The sequence below is a fragment of the Neovison vison genome, chromosome 12 (genome assembly GCF_020171115.1).
Source record: "Neovison vison isolate M4711 chromosome 12, ASM_NN_V1, whole genome shotgun sequence".
NCBI lineage: Eukaryota > Metazoa > Chordata > Mammalia > Carnivora > Mustelidae > Neogale > Neogale vison.
Genome location: NC_058102.1, coordinates 125,294,926 through 125,311,853, shown reverse-complemented (window position 1 = coordinate 125,311,853; position 16,928 = coordinate 125,294,926). Strand labels below are relative to the sequence as shown.

Below are 16,928 nucleotides of genomic sequence, written 5' to 3'. Positions count from 1 at the left end.
CAAGACAGTACTGACAACAGCCTCAACTCTAGATTTTTCTGTCATCATTAATCGGTGTAGTGTCTCAACCATGTTCTTGAAAGTTGTAAGGTTTCGTATTGTGTATGTGTTGGGTGTGGCCTTCAGCCCCATGGGTGATGGATGGTATCCTCATTTCTGACTCAACTTTTCGTGCCCTGATGGTGATCATTGCTGTCTTAGACAGGACTCCTTAGGGGTGATGGTGTTGATCATCCCTGTGATGGTACTTTTGGCCTCAACACACAACCAAATGGATGTAGGTCTGCTTTCTGTACTAATACAGAATGGCCTGCCAGAATTGCAGGAGTGACAAGCTTCACAGATCTGTCAAATATTCGGGGAAGTTGTCATGTTATGATTGGTGTGTTCACAAGAACAGGGTGTGTCCATTTGACCATTTAAGTTGCTGTCTAAGTCCCAGCAACAGGTTTTGAGTTTGTAGCTTATACAGTTGTTATTTTTCTTATACAGTTGTTGTTTTTCTGTGGTTCTTTACAGCACTTGACCCCTGGACACTTTTATCAGATACAATGGAAACTGAAATACCACTGAATGAAGAAAACAAAGTGAGAACTAAAAAATGCATGATTATGGATGTTGATGGCTACCCAGGTGTGGCCAGTTATGGTCACTGAGGTACAACGTTTCCCATTGTTTTAGTTATTTTTGAGAGACACAGAGGAGGTGGCATCCACCAAAGTAGCTTAGGTTGGCCGATCACAGGAACTCTTAGAAGGGGATTGACTGTGTTCATTCCACTGAAAACTCACTCTCATTCTCTTTAGGCCTTTTTTTAATCTTTTTTTTTTTTTTTTACTGTCTCAGTCTATGTGATATGTGTTGGCAGAAATGTCCTCTTCGCAAAATCATTCTGCTTCTTCTGAGAGAGAGAATATTTTGTGAGTGGTTCTTTGATATCCTGAGGTTTGGCACTGTGGGAAACGCTTGCTTGAAGACAGTCCAAAAGAACACAGTGGCTTGGATACTCTAAAGATCTACTTCAGGAAAGGTTACCCGATACCGCCCTGACCTCCCCAAGCTTGTTCTCCCTGTTCCTCTCTGCCCTTATAGCAACCCCAGAGGATTGAGATTTTGCTGTCTGTCCAGGGAGAAATCTGGCTTTTAAACAAGAACAGGGAGGAAGCAAAACAAGCACAATGACTATACACATCTTGAGGGGGAGCTCAGAAGAAAGCTGTGGCTTCCAAAGTTCCAGTTGGCTGAGGCTCTTCAGGGATTGTGCCAGATTCTCCATTACTTGGCAGTGGAATGTCTGTCAGCTACTCAAGCGAAGAAGGCCCCACACTGGATCTGCTTCCTTCTTCGTGCTCTGCAAGGTTGGCCTGGTGGTCCTCACTGGGCGAGGGGTGGCCCCCTGGATGGTAAAAGCAAGAGTCCCATTACTTGTCTTGTGGCACACACACCACAAGTGCTCCTGTCTGGTGTTTCCCACAGAGCTGCCATGCAGGTGGGGAGGTGGCCCACAGCAGTCAGGGGCCGATGGGGTACCTGGGATATGGAAGCAGACTCTTCTGACAAAAGCAGTTCTTCCATAATCCATGTATATTCACAGCCCAGTGACACATGGGCGCAAGGCCCAGAGAGAAGTCCGGGCACAACCAGAGAAAATCAGGACTCTGTATTGAGACCCAAGGTTAAGAACACAAAACACATAGAGCTCTTGCATATCTCTTAACCTGGTATTTCCTCAAGGAAGTTAAATCTTGCCTGATAAGCAAACTGTCACATTCAGAGACGTGGATACCTAGAGACTGTCGATCCCTTACCCCTCCTTCTTATCTGTTAGAAACTTCAAATCTCCTCTTCTGTCCCCACAGCTCAAGAGCCAGGACTTGGGGGTTTTGGAATTAACCCCTCAGTGGAATGTGATATTTGGCAGAACACACTTTAGGACCATCTGGAATTCATTCAATTAAAGGCCACTGTGTCTAGCATGATAGGAAATTATCCCTATTACCTTCTTCCCAAGAGCTGCTCCTGATTTCCAGGAAACTGAGGGAAAATAAGAGACAGAATCCTATTTGAAGTATTGCAATTTTTATCAAAGAAGCTGGTGAGGTTTCTTTTCCACCTTATCAAGACAATAAATGTGAATTACAGAATTCTGATGGTCACAGCATTACAAGGTTTCCATATACTCCCTTTTATAACATGAGCAAACCCTGACCCATCTCAACTGACATTTCCGTGAGACGGGAGTCTCTCGAGGGACAATTTCTTTGCTTTCTCCCACAGCAAAGAGAAATGATGCTTTTCACAAGGATCTAAGGTTCTGTCCAGGACCACATAATATCTAGCTTTTCCCTTCCCTGAGTTAATATTCTAAGATTGGACAAGAGAGACAAATCATCAACTCACACATATTCGTTAATGGTAACTATAAAGGGGAAAGAGGCACAGGTTAGTGTCGGGAGAATGTCTTAGACCCTTTCGGCTGCTCTAATAGAAAGCCATAGGCATTCTAGTAGATTCCAGTAGATTTAGTAGGTCAAGAAACAACAAACATTTATTTCTCACAGTTCTGGAGCCTGGGAAGTCCAAGATCAAGTTACCAGCAGATTCAGTGTTGGGTGAGAACCTGCTTCCTGGTTCATAGACAGTAGGCTTCTTTCTGTGTCTTCACGTGATGGAAGGGACCTCCCAAAGACCCCACCTCCTAAGACCATCACACTGGGAATTAGGTCTCAATGTATGAGTGGGGTGGGGGTTGGGGGAGAGGCAAACATTCAGTAGAGAGCAGAGAGTTTAAGAGAGTTTATGAAAAGTAGTGCAGGAAGATTTTAGCATCAACAGCTCCTGGTTAATTAACAGAAAGAATGGAAAAACTGAAACTCTGGTTAACTCCCATGCTATTTGGCTATCCGGCTTTTACCTCAGGGATTATGGGATTATGTGAGATTTCTCACAGCTTTAAGGAAATGCTATCTCAATGCAAAATGATTCTGAAATTGAGCTCATCAAAAATCATAGCCCGAGGCCATCGGAATCTCCTGGGATGCTCGCTGAAAGGCAGATTCTAGGACCTCAACCCAACTCTTCTTAATCAGAATCAGAACCATGAGCCCAGAGAATCTGTATTTTTGAATACACTCCCTATGTGGTTCTTATGCCCATCACGGTTTGAGAACCCCTGCCAAAACCCCAAATCAGGAGCAAGCCTGTGGAGTCTCGAACTTTCCTGTCCTTAAGGAAAACATAAAGTTAACAGAAAAGAGAGCATGATCGCCTTACGGAGTTCTCTCAGACTCCGGGAGAACTCTGTGTACATGAACTGTAATCAGACCCATAAGGAGAAAGCTGTGATAGGAATGGTTTTCACTCAACCCACAGAGCTCATTGCGTGAGATCAACAATCTTTGCCAAAATCTAATCGTGCAGGGACACCATGAATAACTTTTAATATTTTAAAGCCCCCACAGCACAGCCAGGATCTCCAGCCAACTCAGGGAGCTATTCCAATGTCAGTGCCATCTTTTGTTCAAAATTGCTGCCTGTCAGGGACCCTTCCAAATCAAAAACATTATTTATAGAATGCTAAGGAAATTCTAATACCAAAATATGTGTTGCACCAGTTTGGATAAAAGTTCCAGTGGAAGAAATCTCCTGAAACATTTTTATGACAACATCTATTTAGGCTTGACCAAAAACAGTGTTTTAAGGAAATTTTCTTATTAGATATTTGGATACAATATGAATTCTCTAAGAAAAACCAGAAGTATGCAAGGGCAAATTGTAATACTACTATTTTTGGTTATATCTTCTTTTTAGTTAAAAAAAAAAAGTTATATTAAGGGCAGCCATCCTACATCGTGAAACTCACCAACTGCCCTCTGCTAATTTTGAAAACTATTACCATATTCCTGTTCTCAAGAATTTTGACCTACTAGGAAACCCTGAGGAACAATTAACACCTTCAAACCTGTACTCATTAACCTTATTTCTTCGTTATCCAGTTCATAAGGTCACCTGGGCAGTTTTTATTGGTTTTCCCTCTTCTGTGCTGCTGGTTAAGTGGCCAGCGCCTGAATCCCACTCCCAGATTCTTATTTTACAGGTTCGAGATGAGGCCCAGGCAATTATAAAGGGCAACCCAGGTGGAGATGCCCATTTATAGCCAATGGAATATGTTTTCCCTAAGAAATGAGCAGAAAAGAAATTCTCACTAATACAGGGGCCTTATATTCTTCATAATTCAAGGATTCCTAAATTAAGATTTTTCAGCCTCCGGTTTTGCCATGCCAACAAGCTTGTGGTTTTGCGCATCCCACAGTTAGGTAATGTAAGTCCCAGCAGTCTCAGAGCCTAATTCTTCCTGCATCTACTGGAGTAACTTAGTGGCTCCAAACACAAAGGTCTGAGAAAAAAGGAGTGTGAGTTCTGAGGACCTCCAGAAGCCAGGCCAGGTTACATATGCAGCTTTTCGTGTGTTAAGGCACCGAACTAGCGAGACACGTTGTGTCCTTGGTTAGGTCAACTGGACCGAACCTGACACACCAAGGTGCTCTGAAGGTAGGGGCGTCTGGTGGCTCAGAGCATCTGCCTTCGGCTCAGGTCATGATCCTGGGGTTCTGGGATCAAGGCTGCAATCCAGCTCCCTGCTCAGGGAGGGAGCCTGCTTCTCCCTCTCCCTCTGCCTTCTTGTGCGCCCCCTCTCTCTTTCTCTCTCAGTCAAACAAATAAATAACATCCCTGAACAAACAAACAAACAAAAAGGTGCTTTGAATGCAGATGAATCGAAGGGAGGACCAAATGGAAGGTGCCTGCTGTCTGTGTTTGAGGGTGTGACTCCTGAATTCTAGTCTCTACTACGTTCACCCCACTTTACTCCCTATCTACAACCAGTGGGTTCTCCTCTCTGGTTTTGCTTCAGATTTCCTCTGTCTGGGATCTATTCCTACCGTCCCCCTCCCCACCAAGATACGCTTTTCTCTCATCTTACAGGACTGTGCTCAGGTCTTCTCTCCAGTGGCCCCTCTCTCAGAAACCCGTCCCGACATTCCGAGTGGTTCTCTAATGAAGCTTTCAAATGAAGCATAATTTTTGGGGGGGCCTTCCCTTGCAGGCATCCCTTTTAAACTCTTGGTCACTCATTTGTGGAGCATAACCAATAGCATGGAGGACAAGGGGCGTTAGAGAGGAGTAGGGAATTTGGGTAAATTGGAAGGGGAGGTGAACCATGAGAGATTATGGACTCTGAAAAACAGTCTGAGGGGTTTGAAGTGGCGGGGGGGGTGGGAGGTTGGGGTACCAGGTGGTGGGTATTATAGAGGGCACAGCTTGCATGGAGCACTGGGTGTGGTGAAAAAATAATGAATACTGTTTTTCTGAAAATAAATAAATTGGGGGAAAAAAAAAAAAAAACTCTTGGTCAGGGTCCTAGCCGTGTTTTCACACAGTTGTGTTTTTAAAAACAAGATGTGCCAAAGTAAGATATTCTAACCCTAAATGATTCAGACTCTCTACTCCTACTACCCTTCCATTAAACTCCTTCTTGTGTCAGGTAGGATGGGAATGATCGTGAGCACTTTTGGGGATCAGAGTAAAGGGACATTGAGTTCGGAATGTATTTGGTTGGTTTAATGGAATAATATGTTTATGTGGTTGTCGGTATAGGTGTATCAGTCAGGGTTCAGGCAAAGAAAGGGGATCAGTAGGAATTATTAACATGATAGATGGATGATAGATAGATAGATAGATAGATGATAAATAATAGGTAAAGTTCTCTAGAGACATAAGGAATTGGCTTATGTAACTGGGCAGACTGTCTGAGCAAGTCTGAAGTCCACCAGGGAGGCCATCACAAAGGTAAGATCTGGAGCAATTTGGAACTCCACAGGCCAAAACAGTTTCCTAAAAGCAAGAGTCTGCCCCCAGCCCCACCCCAGGGAAAGCCTAAGCCCAATTCTGAGAGACCATTTAACTGATTAAGCCAGGCCCACACACAATAATATCTCCAACTTAAAGTCACCTGATTTAGGGACTTCAATTACTTCTGCAAAATCCCTTCACAGAGCAGCTAGATTCACATTGGACTGAATACTGTGGTTCAGTCCTCTGAAAACATCATGTCAGTCAGTCACCTCGAGGCTTCTGAGAATGCACCTACCATTCACTGTATCAGATTGTCCAGCCCCCTGGAGAACCAGAATTTATTCAGTAGTGTGAGCATATCCTAATGTGCCCAGGATCCATGTAAGTGGATTTAGAAACACTTGAAACATTTGCAACCAGAGGCTAGTCTACAGAAATTCCTCCACTTACCACAGGGAAGAAAACTGAAGTAGAAATTTCAGTTGTCATCCAACCAATTCAAAATGGAAGGGTCAAGAAAGGTAGCATATACACTTTACCTGTAAGTTGGAAAAATATTTTGGAACATCTCAGAAAAACAACTGAGAAATTCTTTTATCATTCCTGGCAGACTGCACATTTGGATGTCTAGAAAGTATACCTTATTTTGTCATTTTAAAATTTATTCGTCAGAGGGGGCACCTGGATAGCTCAATCAGTTAAGTATCGGCCTTCAGGGATGCCTGGGTGGCTCAGTTGGTTAAACAGCTGCCTTTGGCTCAGGTCATGATCCCGGCATCCTGGGATCGAGTCCCACATCGGGCTCCTTGCTCGGCAGGGAGCCTGCTTCTTCCTCTGCCTCTGCCTGCCATTCTGTCTGCCTGTGCTCGCTCTCACTCCCTCTCTCTCTCTGACAAATAAATAAAATCTTAAAAAAAAAAAAAAAAGTATCGGCCTTCAGCTCAGGTCCTAATTCCAGGATCCTGGGATCAAGCCACACCCGGGCTCCCTGCTAAGTGGGGAGGCTACTTCTCCCTCTCCCTCTGCCTGCCTCTCCCCCTACCCGTGCTCTCTCATGCTCTCTCCCTATCTGTGAAATAAATAAATAAAATCTTAAAAAATATTTTAAGGAATCAGAATAAAATGCACGTCCCATTTAAATTATTAGCTGATTTGATACAAAACACCGACCTCACCAAGCACTCGTAATATACCATTATAAAAATGTCAACAAACTGATTAGTGATTATGACCAGATTCAGAGGTATTTACAATGATTTGTTACATACACATGCACACACACAGGAACTCAAATGAATGCCCTAAGTATTAATGCTTATAGATGAATGAAATTCAAGAGGTTTTCCCATAGTTGACCTTAATGCTCAAATGTATACTACATTATCAATCACAAGTTTAAGAGTTAAACTATAAACTATGAAAGAATTTTTCAAAACTTTGCTCTATCATGCTGAAGACTGCATTATCTTTCTATTCTCTTTATAAAAAATACTGCAAAACCATTGCCATTTAAAGGGGTGTGGTGGTTAATTTTACGTGTGCACTTGGCTGGGCCATGATGCCAGATATGGGCTCAAGCATTATTCTGGATGTTTCTGTGAAGGAGTTATTTTGGATGAGATTAACATTTAAACCAGTAGACTTTGAGCAAAGCACATTATCCTCCTTAGTGCAGGTGAGGCTTGTCTAATCAGTTAAAGGCCTTATCAGAACAGAGACTGACCTTCCTTGAGGGAGTCCGCCGGCAGACTGACCTCCTTCAGACTCAAACTGCAACTCTTCCCTGGGTCTTCAGCCTCCTCACCTATCCTGTTCATTTTGGAGTTATCAGACACCTGCAATTGCATGAGGCTTTTCCTTAAAATATCTTTCTCCCTTTAGATAGATGCGAGCTAAGATAGATAAAAAGATAGTTGAATGTTAGATAGATAGACAGTCTATTGGTTCAGTTTCTCTGGAAGACTCTGACAAATACACGGGATAATCAGAAAGAAGTGTTCTGAAGTATGTGATGGGCTGAATTGAGTTTTTTCACCCCCACCAAATTCCAATGGGTGAGCCCTCATCCCTAGTAACTCGGAATGTGACTATATATGAAGGTAGGATCTTTAAAGAGGGTATTAAGTTAAAAACATAGTCTTTAAGGTATGACCTAGTCCAGTCTAACTGTACCTTTATACGAGGAGGTAGGACACACACAGAGACACAAGGAACTCCTGCACACAAAGGGACCGCTATATAAAGGGGCGGGAAGAGGGCAGCCATCTGCAGGCCAGAGGGAGAGAGACATCAGAGCACCCCACCTCCTCCCGGCCAGTACAGTGACCTTGAACTTCCAGCCTTCAGAACCGTAAGCTGTAGGAAAGCTGAAAGAAAATAAACGTGCATTGTTTAAGCTACCAGTCCATGGTGTTTCATTATGGTAAATCCTAGAAAATGAATACAAAGTATATCAGGCAGTTAATTATTAAAAAATAAATCAGAGACACCTGGGTGGCTTAGTTGGTTAAGCTGCTGCCTTCAGCTCAGGTCATGATCCTGGGGTCCTGGGATTAAGCCCCACATTGGGCTCCTTGCTCAAGGAGAGAGAGTCTGCTTCTCTCTCTGCCTCTGCCTGCCACTCTGCATGCTTGTGCTCTCTCTCTCCCTGACAAGTAATTAAATAAAATCTTTTTTTAAAACTATTAAAAAATAAATCATAATTTGTCCTGAATTTATGATATTTATTGTAGCCTCCAACTTTAAAAAATGTTATTAAAATGATACTAAAATTATATTAAATGATATTTTTGATATTTATATTATATGATATTTAATGATATTAAAAAATGTGTAACTTCTTGTTTCTTTTTTCATTTTGAATAAATTTTCACTTTTGTACCTACTTTTTTGTATTACGTTTCTTCAAGAAGGTACCTCCCAAAGTTAACCTCTTGGACACACAAAACCCAGCTCTGGCATTGCTGAAACCATGTCTACATCCATCACTGCTCCATTAAAAGCTTAAGACAAATTATATTTCAAATTGTAACTATGTGAAGTAAGGGCTGTGCTACCTCCCCTTATTGCGGTGATGATGCTGCAAGACATACAGATAGCAAATCATTATGTTGTACATCTTAAACTGACACGGTTCTATGTAAACTCCATCTCAAGAAAGCTGAAAAAAATGTTAAGATTTTATTTATTTCCTTGAGAGAGAGAGAGCACGAGCGCATGAGCAGGGAGAGGGATAGAGGGAGAAGCGGACTCCCTGCTGAGTGGAGACCCTGATGCAGGGCTCAGTCCAAGGATCATGACCTGAGCTGAAGACAGACGCTTCACCAACTGAGTCGCCCAGGGCCCCCAAGTTGAAAAAATATCTTAAGCCTATTTCTACCAGTGGATCTCCCATATCATTGTAAAATGATCTGGGCTGTGCACATCTGTGGACACGCACTGCTCCGTACCCATATTTGAGTCTCCAGTGGGTGTCTCCATGTCTGGCCCATGTGACGGGTGTTCCTGAAACACCTGACGGACGACTGGGCAAACATATAACCAGATGCACTAGTGACTACTGAAAAGTGAATTCAGAATCTGCCAGTCTCTACAGATAGCAATTCTAGTTTTAGAGTTCAAGTTACAGATGATTCACATTGTCTGAGCTCAGCTGGGGGAAAAAAATATCCTTAAGAGTCTTCTGGCTACTGGATTCTGATGCAAACCTGAAGCAGGTTTGCAGCAAGCAAGCGGTCGAGGAAAGCAATTAAACATTTGGTCTGCCAGATAGAATTTCTGGTAAAGAAATGAAACAACTCACCTCCAGCAACCAAGACCCAAACTGCATACAACTGCTCTTCTCCACCCTAGCTGTCTCTTGCCCATCAAAATATCCCTGATATTCTACTACTGTGTTTGGATATTTGTGTAGATACAACTGACTTAACTATTTGATTATATACTCGAGTAGATAATGTGAGTGCAGATCTAACACTCAGCACTGTGCCAAATGCGGACTGTCAGAAAGGCAAGACATTTCATTCTGAGATACGTGTTTGACGTTTAAAATGTTTTCTGTGAATATGTGTCTGAGTTTAATGACTTTTGTAAATAGTTTTTAAATCATGCTCTTTTATGTATTTCTCCTTATTTTATATTTCTAGTTCTCTCCTGTATCTTATGGGAAAAAATATACATGTATTAGGAAAAGGTAATATACAGAGACGATACAGTGTATACATATGTAAGGAATATATACTGCATATAATATATATATGTATAATATATTTTAGTATGTATAGTATATATGTATATATACTTATTATACATTATATAATATAGAGTATAGTGTATATATAGCATATCTCTATACTATGTATAGAGATAGTATCTATATATGGTATATATCTTTCCATATAGGATACATATACTATGCATACTCTATGTATACTATACAGTATTTATTATAGATACTATAATATAGATTACATATAATATATATACTACAGGGGCACCCGGGTGGCTCAGTGGGTTAAGCCTCTGCCTTCAGCTCAAGTCATGATCTCAAGGTCCTGGGACCGAGCCCCACATCAGGCTCTCTGCTCAGCAGAGAGCCTGCTTTCCCCTGTCTCTCTGCCTGCCTCTCTGCCTACTTGTAATTGCTCTCTCTGTGTCAAATAAATAAATAAAATATTTTAAAAATACATAATTACTATTATATATATATATATAATAGGCCTCATATATAATATAGACCTCTCTGCCCACCTGTGATCTTTCTCTGTGTCAAATAAATAAATAAAATCTTTAAAATATATATTTATACAGTCTATATAATATAGTATATATATACACTATATATCTATATATTATATATCTATAATAGTTATATATATACTATGCATATGTATATAATATATATCTGTATCTTTCTATATGATATACTATATATATAGAATCTTATATATACTATGTATATATAGTGTATGTCTATATATACTATATTATATATATAATAGTTACTATATATGGTATATATGTGATATATGTATAGTATATATTGGTATATATAATATATATAGCATATATTCTAAAAATATATCCTAATATATATATTATATTAGGGAAGTCATTCCTTTAGCATAGTTCACTACAGACAGCTGTGATTCTACAGTTGTCATTCCCATTGCTATTTCTTCAGATGGAAAATGCTTCATTCTTACCAAGAAAATAAAAAGCAACTTGTCCTTTACTGTTTCAAGTATGAGAGGGAATTGTTGGTGCTCAGCAACCTTTTCCACAACTACCTACCTCTCACTTCCTATTTCTTTCCACCTGTTACTCATCTGAGTTGGGGTATTAGAAACTCCATCCTCATCCTACCCAATGTTCAGCTTCTTCATCTGTTTTGAATTACAGACTTACCTGGAAATCTGCCATTTTCTTCCCAGAAAAGAAAAAAGAAAAAGAAGGCACAAACACAAATTAGCACAGCATTATGCGTGTAATTTTTGGACATTCCCAGACCTCTTCACGCCCTCTGAGTCCAGTCCTGGGACTTCCGGTTTTGACAAAGGCCCGGATGAGCTGATAGTGTGGTAGCTGTGTGAGATACGAAACCTCCCAAGTATTACACAATGAACCAGGAAGCTTTATCTAAGGCAACATTTTTTAAGACAAAAAGGAATGATTAATTATTAAAGTGAGAAAAAGATATTTAGAGACCTAACTTTCAGTAACAGTGCCTTTGTTGAATTCTGACTTGAACCAGTGTTACAGGAGAAGATCTGGGGAACTATGCAAGTCACTGTGGGGAAAAAAATTCATTTTACACCTATTTTAGCAACACATCTCTCCCAAATAGATGGAGGGTTTAAAGAATTCCTCTACTAATCATATTATTTATTTTCAGAGTAAAGTATATGGTAAAACAGATAAATAAGTCTTACTTAAAAGAAAATTGACATTTACCAAGATCACCAAAATACACATATATTAAAAATAGACCTTGTCTTTGATGTTTATTTCACATTATCTAAGTACATCCAGTTATGCAAATTTACATTTTTATTTCACATCTTTGTGTTCCCGATATACATATTACAGGACAAAGAACACCTTTGCAAGATTCAGCCTGGGAAACCCTGCTAGAAAAAAACAAGATTCTCAGCTGCCTCATTCTTTCTGCATGTGTACAAATACAATTCTAAGTAACTGAAGTAAAAATCAATACTGGTAAGCGAAAACAGTGACTAAATTTTCATGCCACCTGAGGTTATCTGTACCTGAATTTTTAAACGGTCTTCTAATTACCGAACATTGCTTTGGGAGCTCCTTGATCTATTTCAGGAAGCTTAGGTCTTTGGGGTTCTTCTAACCCACATGCGGTTGATCCTGGCTACACACCAGTGATGCTTAAATTTTAAGTGGGCATTCTCGTGCTCTGTGTTCACCTAAGCTATTTTTCAAGTGGTAGTCCATACCCTTATCCCTCTTTCATGAAAATCCCTTGCCAGACTGGAACATGAGCAATTATTTCTTCAATTAGGCAAAGAAAAAGAACAGTCCATTTCACTACAGTACAAATTTTTAAAGAAACAATCACATTGCATTAAAGACCTTAACATTTTAGTTATAATGTTATGAAATTCAAATATATCGAAATCCCATTAGGATACTAGATGCCTGCGTGTTCATTCTGTTCAATATTGCCCATGAGATCTTTCATATCACTAGTTCCTGGACTTGATCTGCTGTTAAAATAGAGAGTGTTCTCAAAAGTGCTTTCTTGAGGTAAAGGCACACGTCTTTTCTTATAAAAGAAATATGCCGCAAGGCCAGCACCCGCCACGATCAGGAGGACCACTATGACCACGACTCCTGCCACACTAGAAGACGGTTTGGAAGGGTCCATCTTCCTTGGGTCAGCTAGAAATAAACAAAATTGTGAGGAGAAAGATGGAGAGAGGCAAAAGATAGAATGCTATGGAAAACAAGACAACTTTCTTTTTGGAAAAGCTAAAATGCATAAATGTCCTTTCATGTCAAATATTCCTTGACATTGGTCAGGCAGAAATGCAGGACATGAAAACAGAGTCCACGTGACCTAGAGGATTGTTTTAGGTGTAAGATTATTATTCAGTTGCAGGAATATTCCATTTGTTAGTTAATCAGTTTTTTGTTTTTTTTTTTAAGGATTTATTTATTTATTTGAGAGAAAGTGAGAGTGTGAGCAAGAACAAGGGGGAGGGACAGAGAGAATCTCAAGCAGACTCTGTACTGGGCAGCGAGCCCTACACAGGGCTCGATCCCAGGACCCATGAGACCATGATCAAAGCCAAAACCAGGAGTCAGATGCTCAACCAACCGAGCCATCTAGGCACCCTCTAAACATCGGTGTTTTAAAATATGTACACCTGTTTCAAAATAATTTAATGGTGCTTACAAATACATCATAGGAAGATAAATAGATAATCATCATCATGATTATTTTAAAAAAGTAAAGGAGAAAACTAAGGAAAAGAGAAAATCAGAGTAGAGGGAATCTGAACTCATGAGTATAATTAGTTAATAAATAACGCCAAGGAGGCTAATAAGGAGATTCAAGCAAACCATTAATGTCACTCTGAGTTTTTCTAGCTGCTGACAAAATTGGTGAAATAAGATCAGTTACATTCAGTTACCTGGTTCAAGTTGTCTATAAAAATAAAATTTAAAATATTGCTTTTTAAAAAAAGAAGAAAACCACAGGGATTCTGGAGAGGAATCTCTCCTGTGGTTTCTACAAGACACCTCTGTAATACAGCAATATTTTCGGTTGTATCTACGGTAAAAACCCCAACCTGACTCCCAGGCCTGCTTTCCTAGAGCATCATTCAAGGGAGGCTGATGACGTTATTGACAAAGGTTAATGTAACTCCCAATTCTACTGAATACAGGGGATATAGGAAGGTATTATTATGGTTTTTAAAACAAACAAACTGTATTGATATATTACTAGTACAGAACTTAAAATCTCATAGTGGTCTTACCTCTTGTTGTAATTAACGTATGTGTAGGTTCAGCGTCAACAACTGTTGGTGAAATCAAAAAATTAATTAAATACTTATAAATACTATAAATAAATAAATAAATACTATAAAACTCCAGAATAACTGCATGCAGATAGTGACTATTATTTGTTTCACAGATGCATGGAATCCTCCATATTTGGTCCATGGGGATATGATATATAGAGATAGATGATAGAGGATAGATAAACAGAATTTAGAAGACCTATGTATGTATCCATCCATCCATCCATCCATCCATTCATCCATCCTGTATCAACATCCTACAACTGTAGGGAGAGTTTGAATTCAATAACATTTCTGAAAATACAATCCACTGAGTTGCATTTGACCCACTGATACTGACCCTCAAAATCTCCCAACCCATCCAAAAATAACATATTCTAGGCTGTTTTGAAATTGATCCACTGAAGCCTAAGGTACCACAAAGCACTTGAATGAAAAGTAAAATAAATCTCCAACACTCCACTGAAGTGTCTCAAACAGAGTTTTAGAAGACTAAAGAACAACACAATTCCTAAATAATAAAATCTACTTGGGGTAGAGTGTTAATTTACCTAATTTATTTATTTAATTCTATTATCTAATTAATAATTTTATCTCTCAGGAAGGATATTATGTGAAGTGGAATGGCATAAAAATATTATTAAAGTCTAGAGAGTACTACATCGTGGGCATAGAACACTATTAATTCCCCCAGTTCTTGTATTTACATGATCTGCTGCTTAATCTCAGAAGGAGATTTAATTGGTCTTACATGATTTATCCCACAGTGAGTTCTGATCCCTCTCCAGAACCCAATCCCTGCTGGTTTGGTGGAGAGGGCAAACTTTATCCCTTTTTCCTTTTATGCCATAAGGCTTTGCAAGCTGACTCCTCAAACCACCTGCAACTCTATAATCTGTATGTCTGGGGATCCCATCATAAATGTATGGATATGTCTAAATCATTATGTCAGCTTCGCACGCGGAGTTTGTCCCCACAGAGCTGCGGACAACTGATCACTGGGGATTTATCGCTTACATGGGGGAGAGCTTGTATAACGGGACCCGTAAGCACATTATAATCCCACACCTGACCCCTTAATATTTGAAAGAAACTAGGATGGACTGTGAACACAGGTACTGCAAGGAGAATTCTTACTTACTTTTTGGTCTTTTACAAATATATCCTTTGTAGGAAGAACAGTGAATATTATTCCAAAATCCAGAAGATGCAGATAAAGCTACACAATCATTTCGTTCACCGGAAGGATCTCCTGTGTTCCAATTCACAAAGGAGACTGGATTGTTGTTTATCCACAGCCATTTTCCTGATGATCAAATAAAATCAGTAAAATTAGAGGTTAAAAATCAGCCATCTTAAATTAAATTCCACTTATTCATGCAAAACTTCTAAACATATTATTTTATACTATAACCAATTGTTGTTGACAACCAGACTTTTAGTATGCAAGATTATAATAACCAATTATTAAAGAGAAAAAAAGACTGAAAAGATTATTTTTCTTATTAGCATTATTTGAAAACTGATTCCTAATTAGTACAAATATATATACTTAAGCTTCCCTATTTTTTCTTCCTGGCAAAAGAGAGAATTTATTTTTTAACTCTTCTTAAATTAATTCAGCTACAGAAAACACTTTAAATCAACAGCTTTCAAGATAGCATAATATGGAGTCCTTTAAAATTTCAGTTCTTATTTTAAATGAAAGTAGAAGTTTCAATTTCAAAAATATTTATCATTTTTAAGGCAAGACTTTCTGGAACAGCAAACTTTTTTTGCACAGAACACTTTGAAATATTTGTGATTAAATAATTGTTCTGCAAATTTACCTTCAACATTTCTGAACAATCCTATCCAAAAATTGGTTTTGCTTTGAAGTGGCTCTACTCGATAAGACAGAAAACTTGATTCAGCAGCACTTTCAATGGAAACCAAAGAGGAGCCTGCAAAGTATAAAAAAACAACATGATGGAATGACATTTAAGTAGCTAATAATATTTTTATAATGACAGTATTGATAGTAAGAGCAATAAAAATCACCCCAACATTTTCACTTAAGGGGAAGAATGTCAAAAAGCAGACATTTATCTTCTCAAAATTTCACTTTCCCTGCTAAAAGTAAGATTTGGAGGGGAGGTTGCCTGGCTGGCTCAGTCGATTAAGTGGCCAATTCTTGATTTGGGCTAAGGTCATGATCTCAGGGTCATGAGATCAGACCCTGCACTGAGCTCTATGCTGAGTGTGGAGCCTGCTTAAGATTCTCTCTCTCCCTTTCCCTCTGCCCCTCCCCTGTTCATACTCTCTTAAAAAAATTTTTTTTAATCATAATTTATTTTTTGAATTATTTTTATTAACATATAATGTATTATTTGCCCCAGGGGTACAGGTCCGAGAATCATCAGGCTTATGCATTTCACAGCACTCACTATAGTACATTGGGGAGGCCCAATGTCATAACCTAGCCACCCTCTCCCTAACCCCCACTTCCCAGCAGCCCTCAGCTTGTTTTGTGAGATTCAGAATCTCCCAGTTTGTCTCCCTCTCAATGCCATCTTGTTTCATTTTTACCTTCCCTACCCCCCACAACCCTCACCCTGCCTCTCAACTTCCTCAGAGAAATTTGAGGAAATTATCAGAGAGATCATATGATAATTGTCTTTCTCTGATTGACTCATTTCACTCAGCACAATACCCTCTAGTTCTATCCATGTCAGTAGCAAGAGGCAAGATTTCATTTCTTTTGATGGCTGCATAGTATTCCATTGTATATATATACACCACATCTTCTTTATTCATCCAACTGTGGATGGACATCTAGGTTCTTTCCATAGTTTGGCTACTGTGGACATTGCTGCTATAAACATTCAGGTGCACGTGCCCCTTCAGATCACTACATTTGTATCTTTAGGGTAAATACCCAGTAGTGCAATTGCTGGGTCATAGAGTAGCTCTATTTTCAACTTTTTGAGGAACCTCCATGCTGTTTTCCAGAGTGGTTGCACCAACCTGCATTCCCAC

At 39.5% G+C, this 16,928-nt stretch overlaps 1 protein-coding gene and 1 long non-coding RNA gene across 2 annotated transcripts in view; both read right to left on the bottom strand.

Moving 5' to 3' along the window:
- Nucleotides 1-602: 602 nt before the first annotated feature.
- LOC122892156 lies at nucleotides 603-6,344 on the bottom strand. Its single transcript, XR_006381378.1, has 3 exons — nucleotides 6,304-6,344; nucleotides 2,000-2,034; nucleotides 603-1,396 (listed from the first exon to the last, which is right to left on the bottom strand). It is a non-coding gene; the product is annotated as an uncharacterized LOC122892156 (long non-coding RNA).
- A 5,485-nt stretch (nucleotides 6,345-11,829) lies between these two features.
- The window catches only part of MRC1 (mannose receptor C-type 1), a 101,549-nt gene continuing 96,450 nt past the window's right edge, over nucleotides 11,830-16,928 (bottom strand). The window contains exons 27-30 of the mRNA XM_044227011.1: nucleotides 15,740-15,853; nucleotides 15,052-15,216; nucleotides 13,866-13,907; nucleotides 11,830-12,762 (exon numbers count right to left, since the gene is read on the bottom strand). Of these exons, the coding sequence (XP_044082946.1) occupies nucleotides 12,512-12,762; nucleotides 13,866-13,907; nucleotides 15,052-15,216; nucleotides 15,740-15,853 (572 nt within the window). The 3' untranslated portion in view covers nucleotides 11,830-12,511. The remainder of the gene's footprint in view (nucleotides 12,763-13,865; nucleotides 13,908-15,051; nucleotides 15,217-15,739; nucleotides 15,854-16,928) is intronic.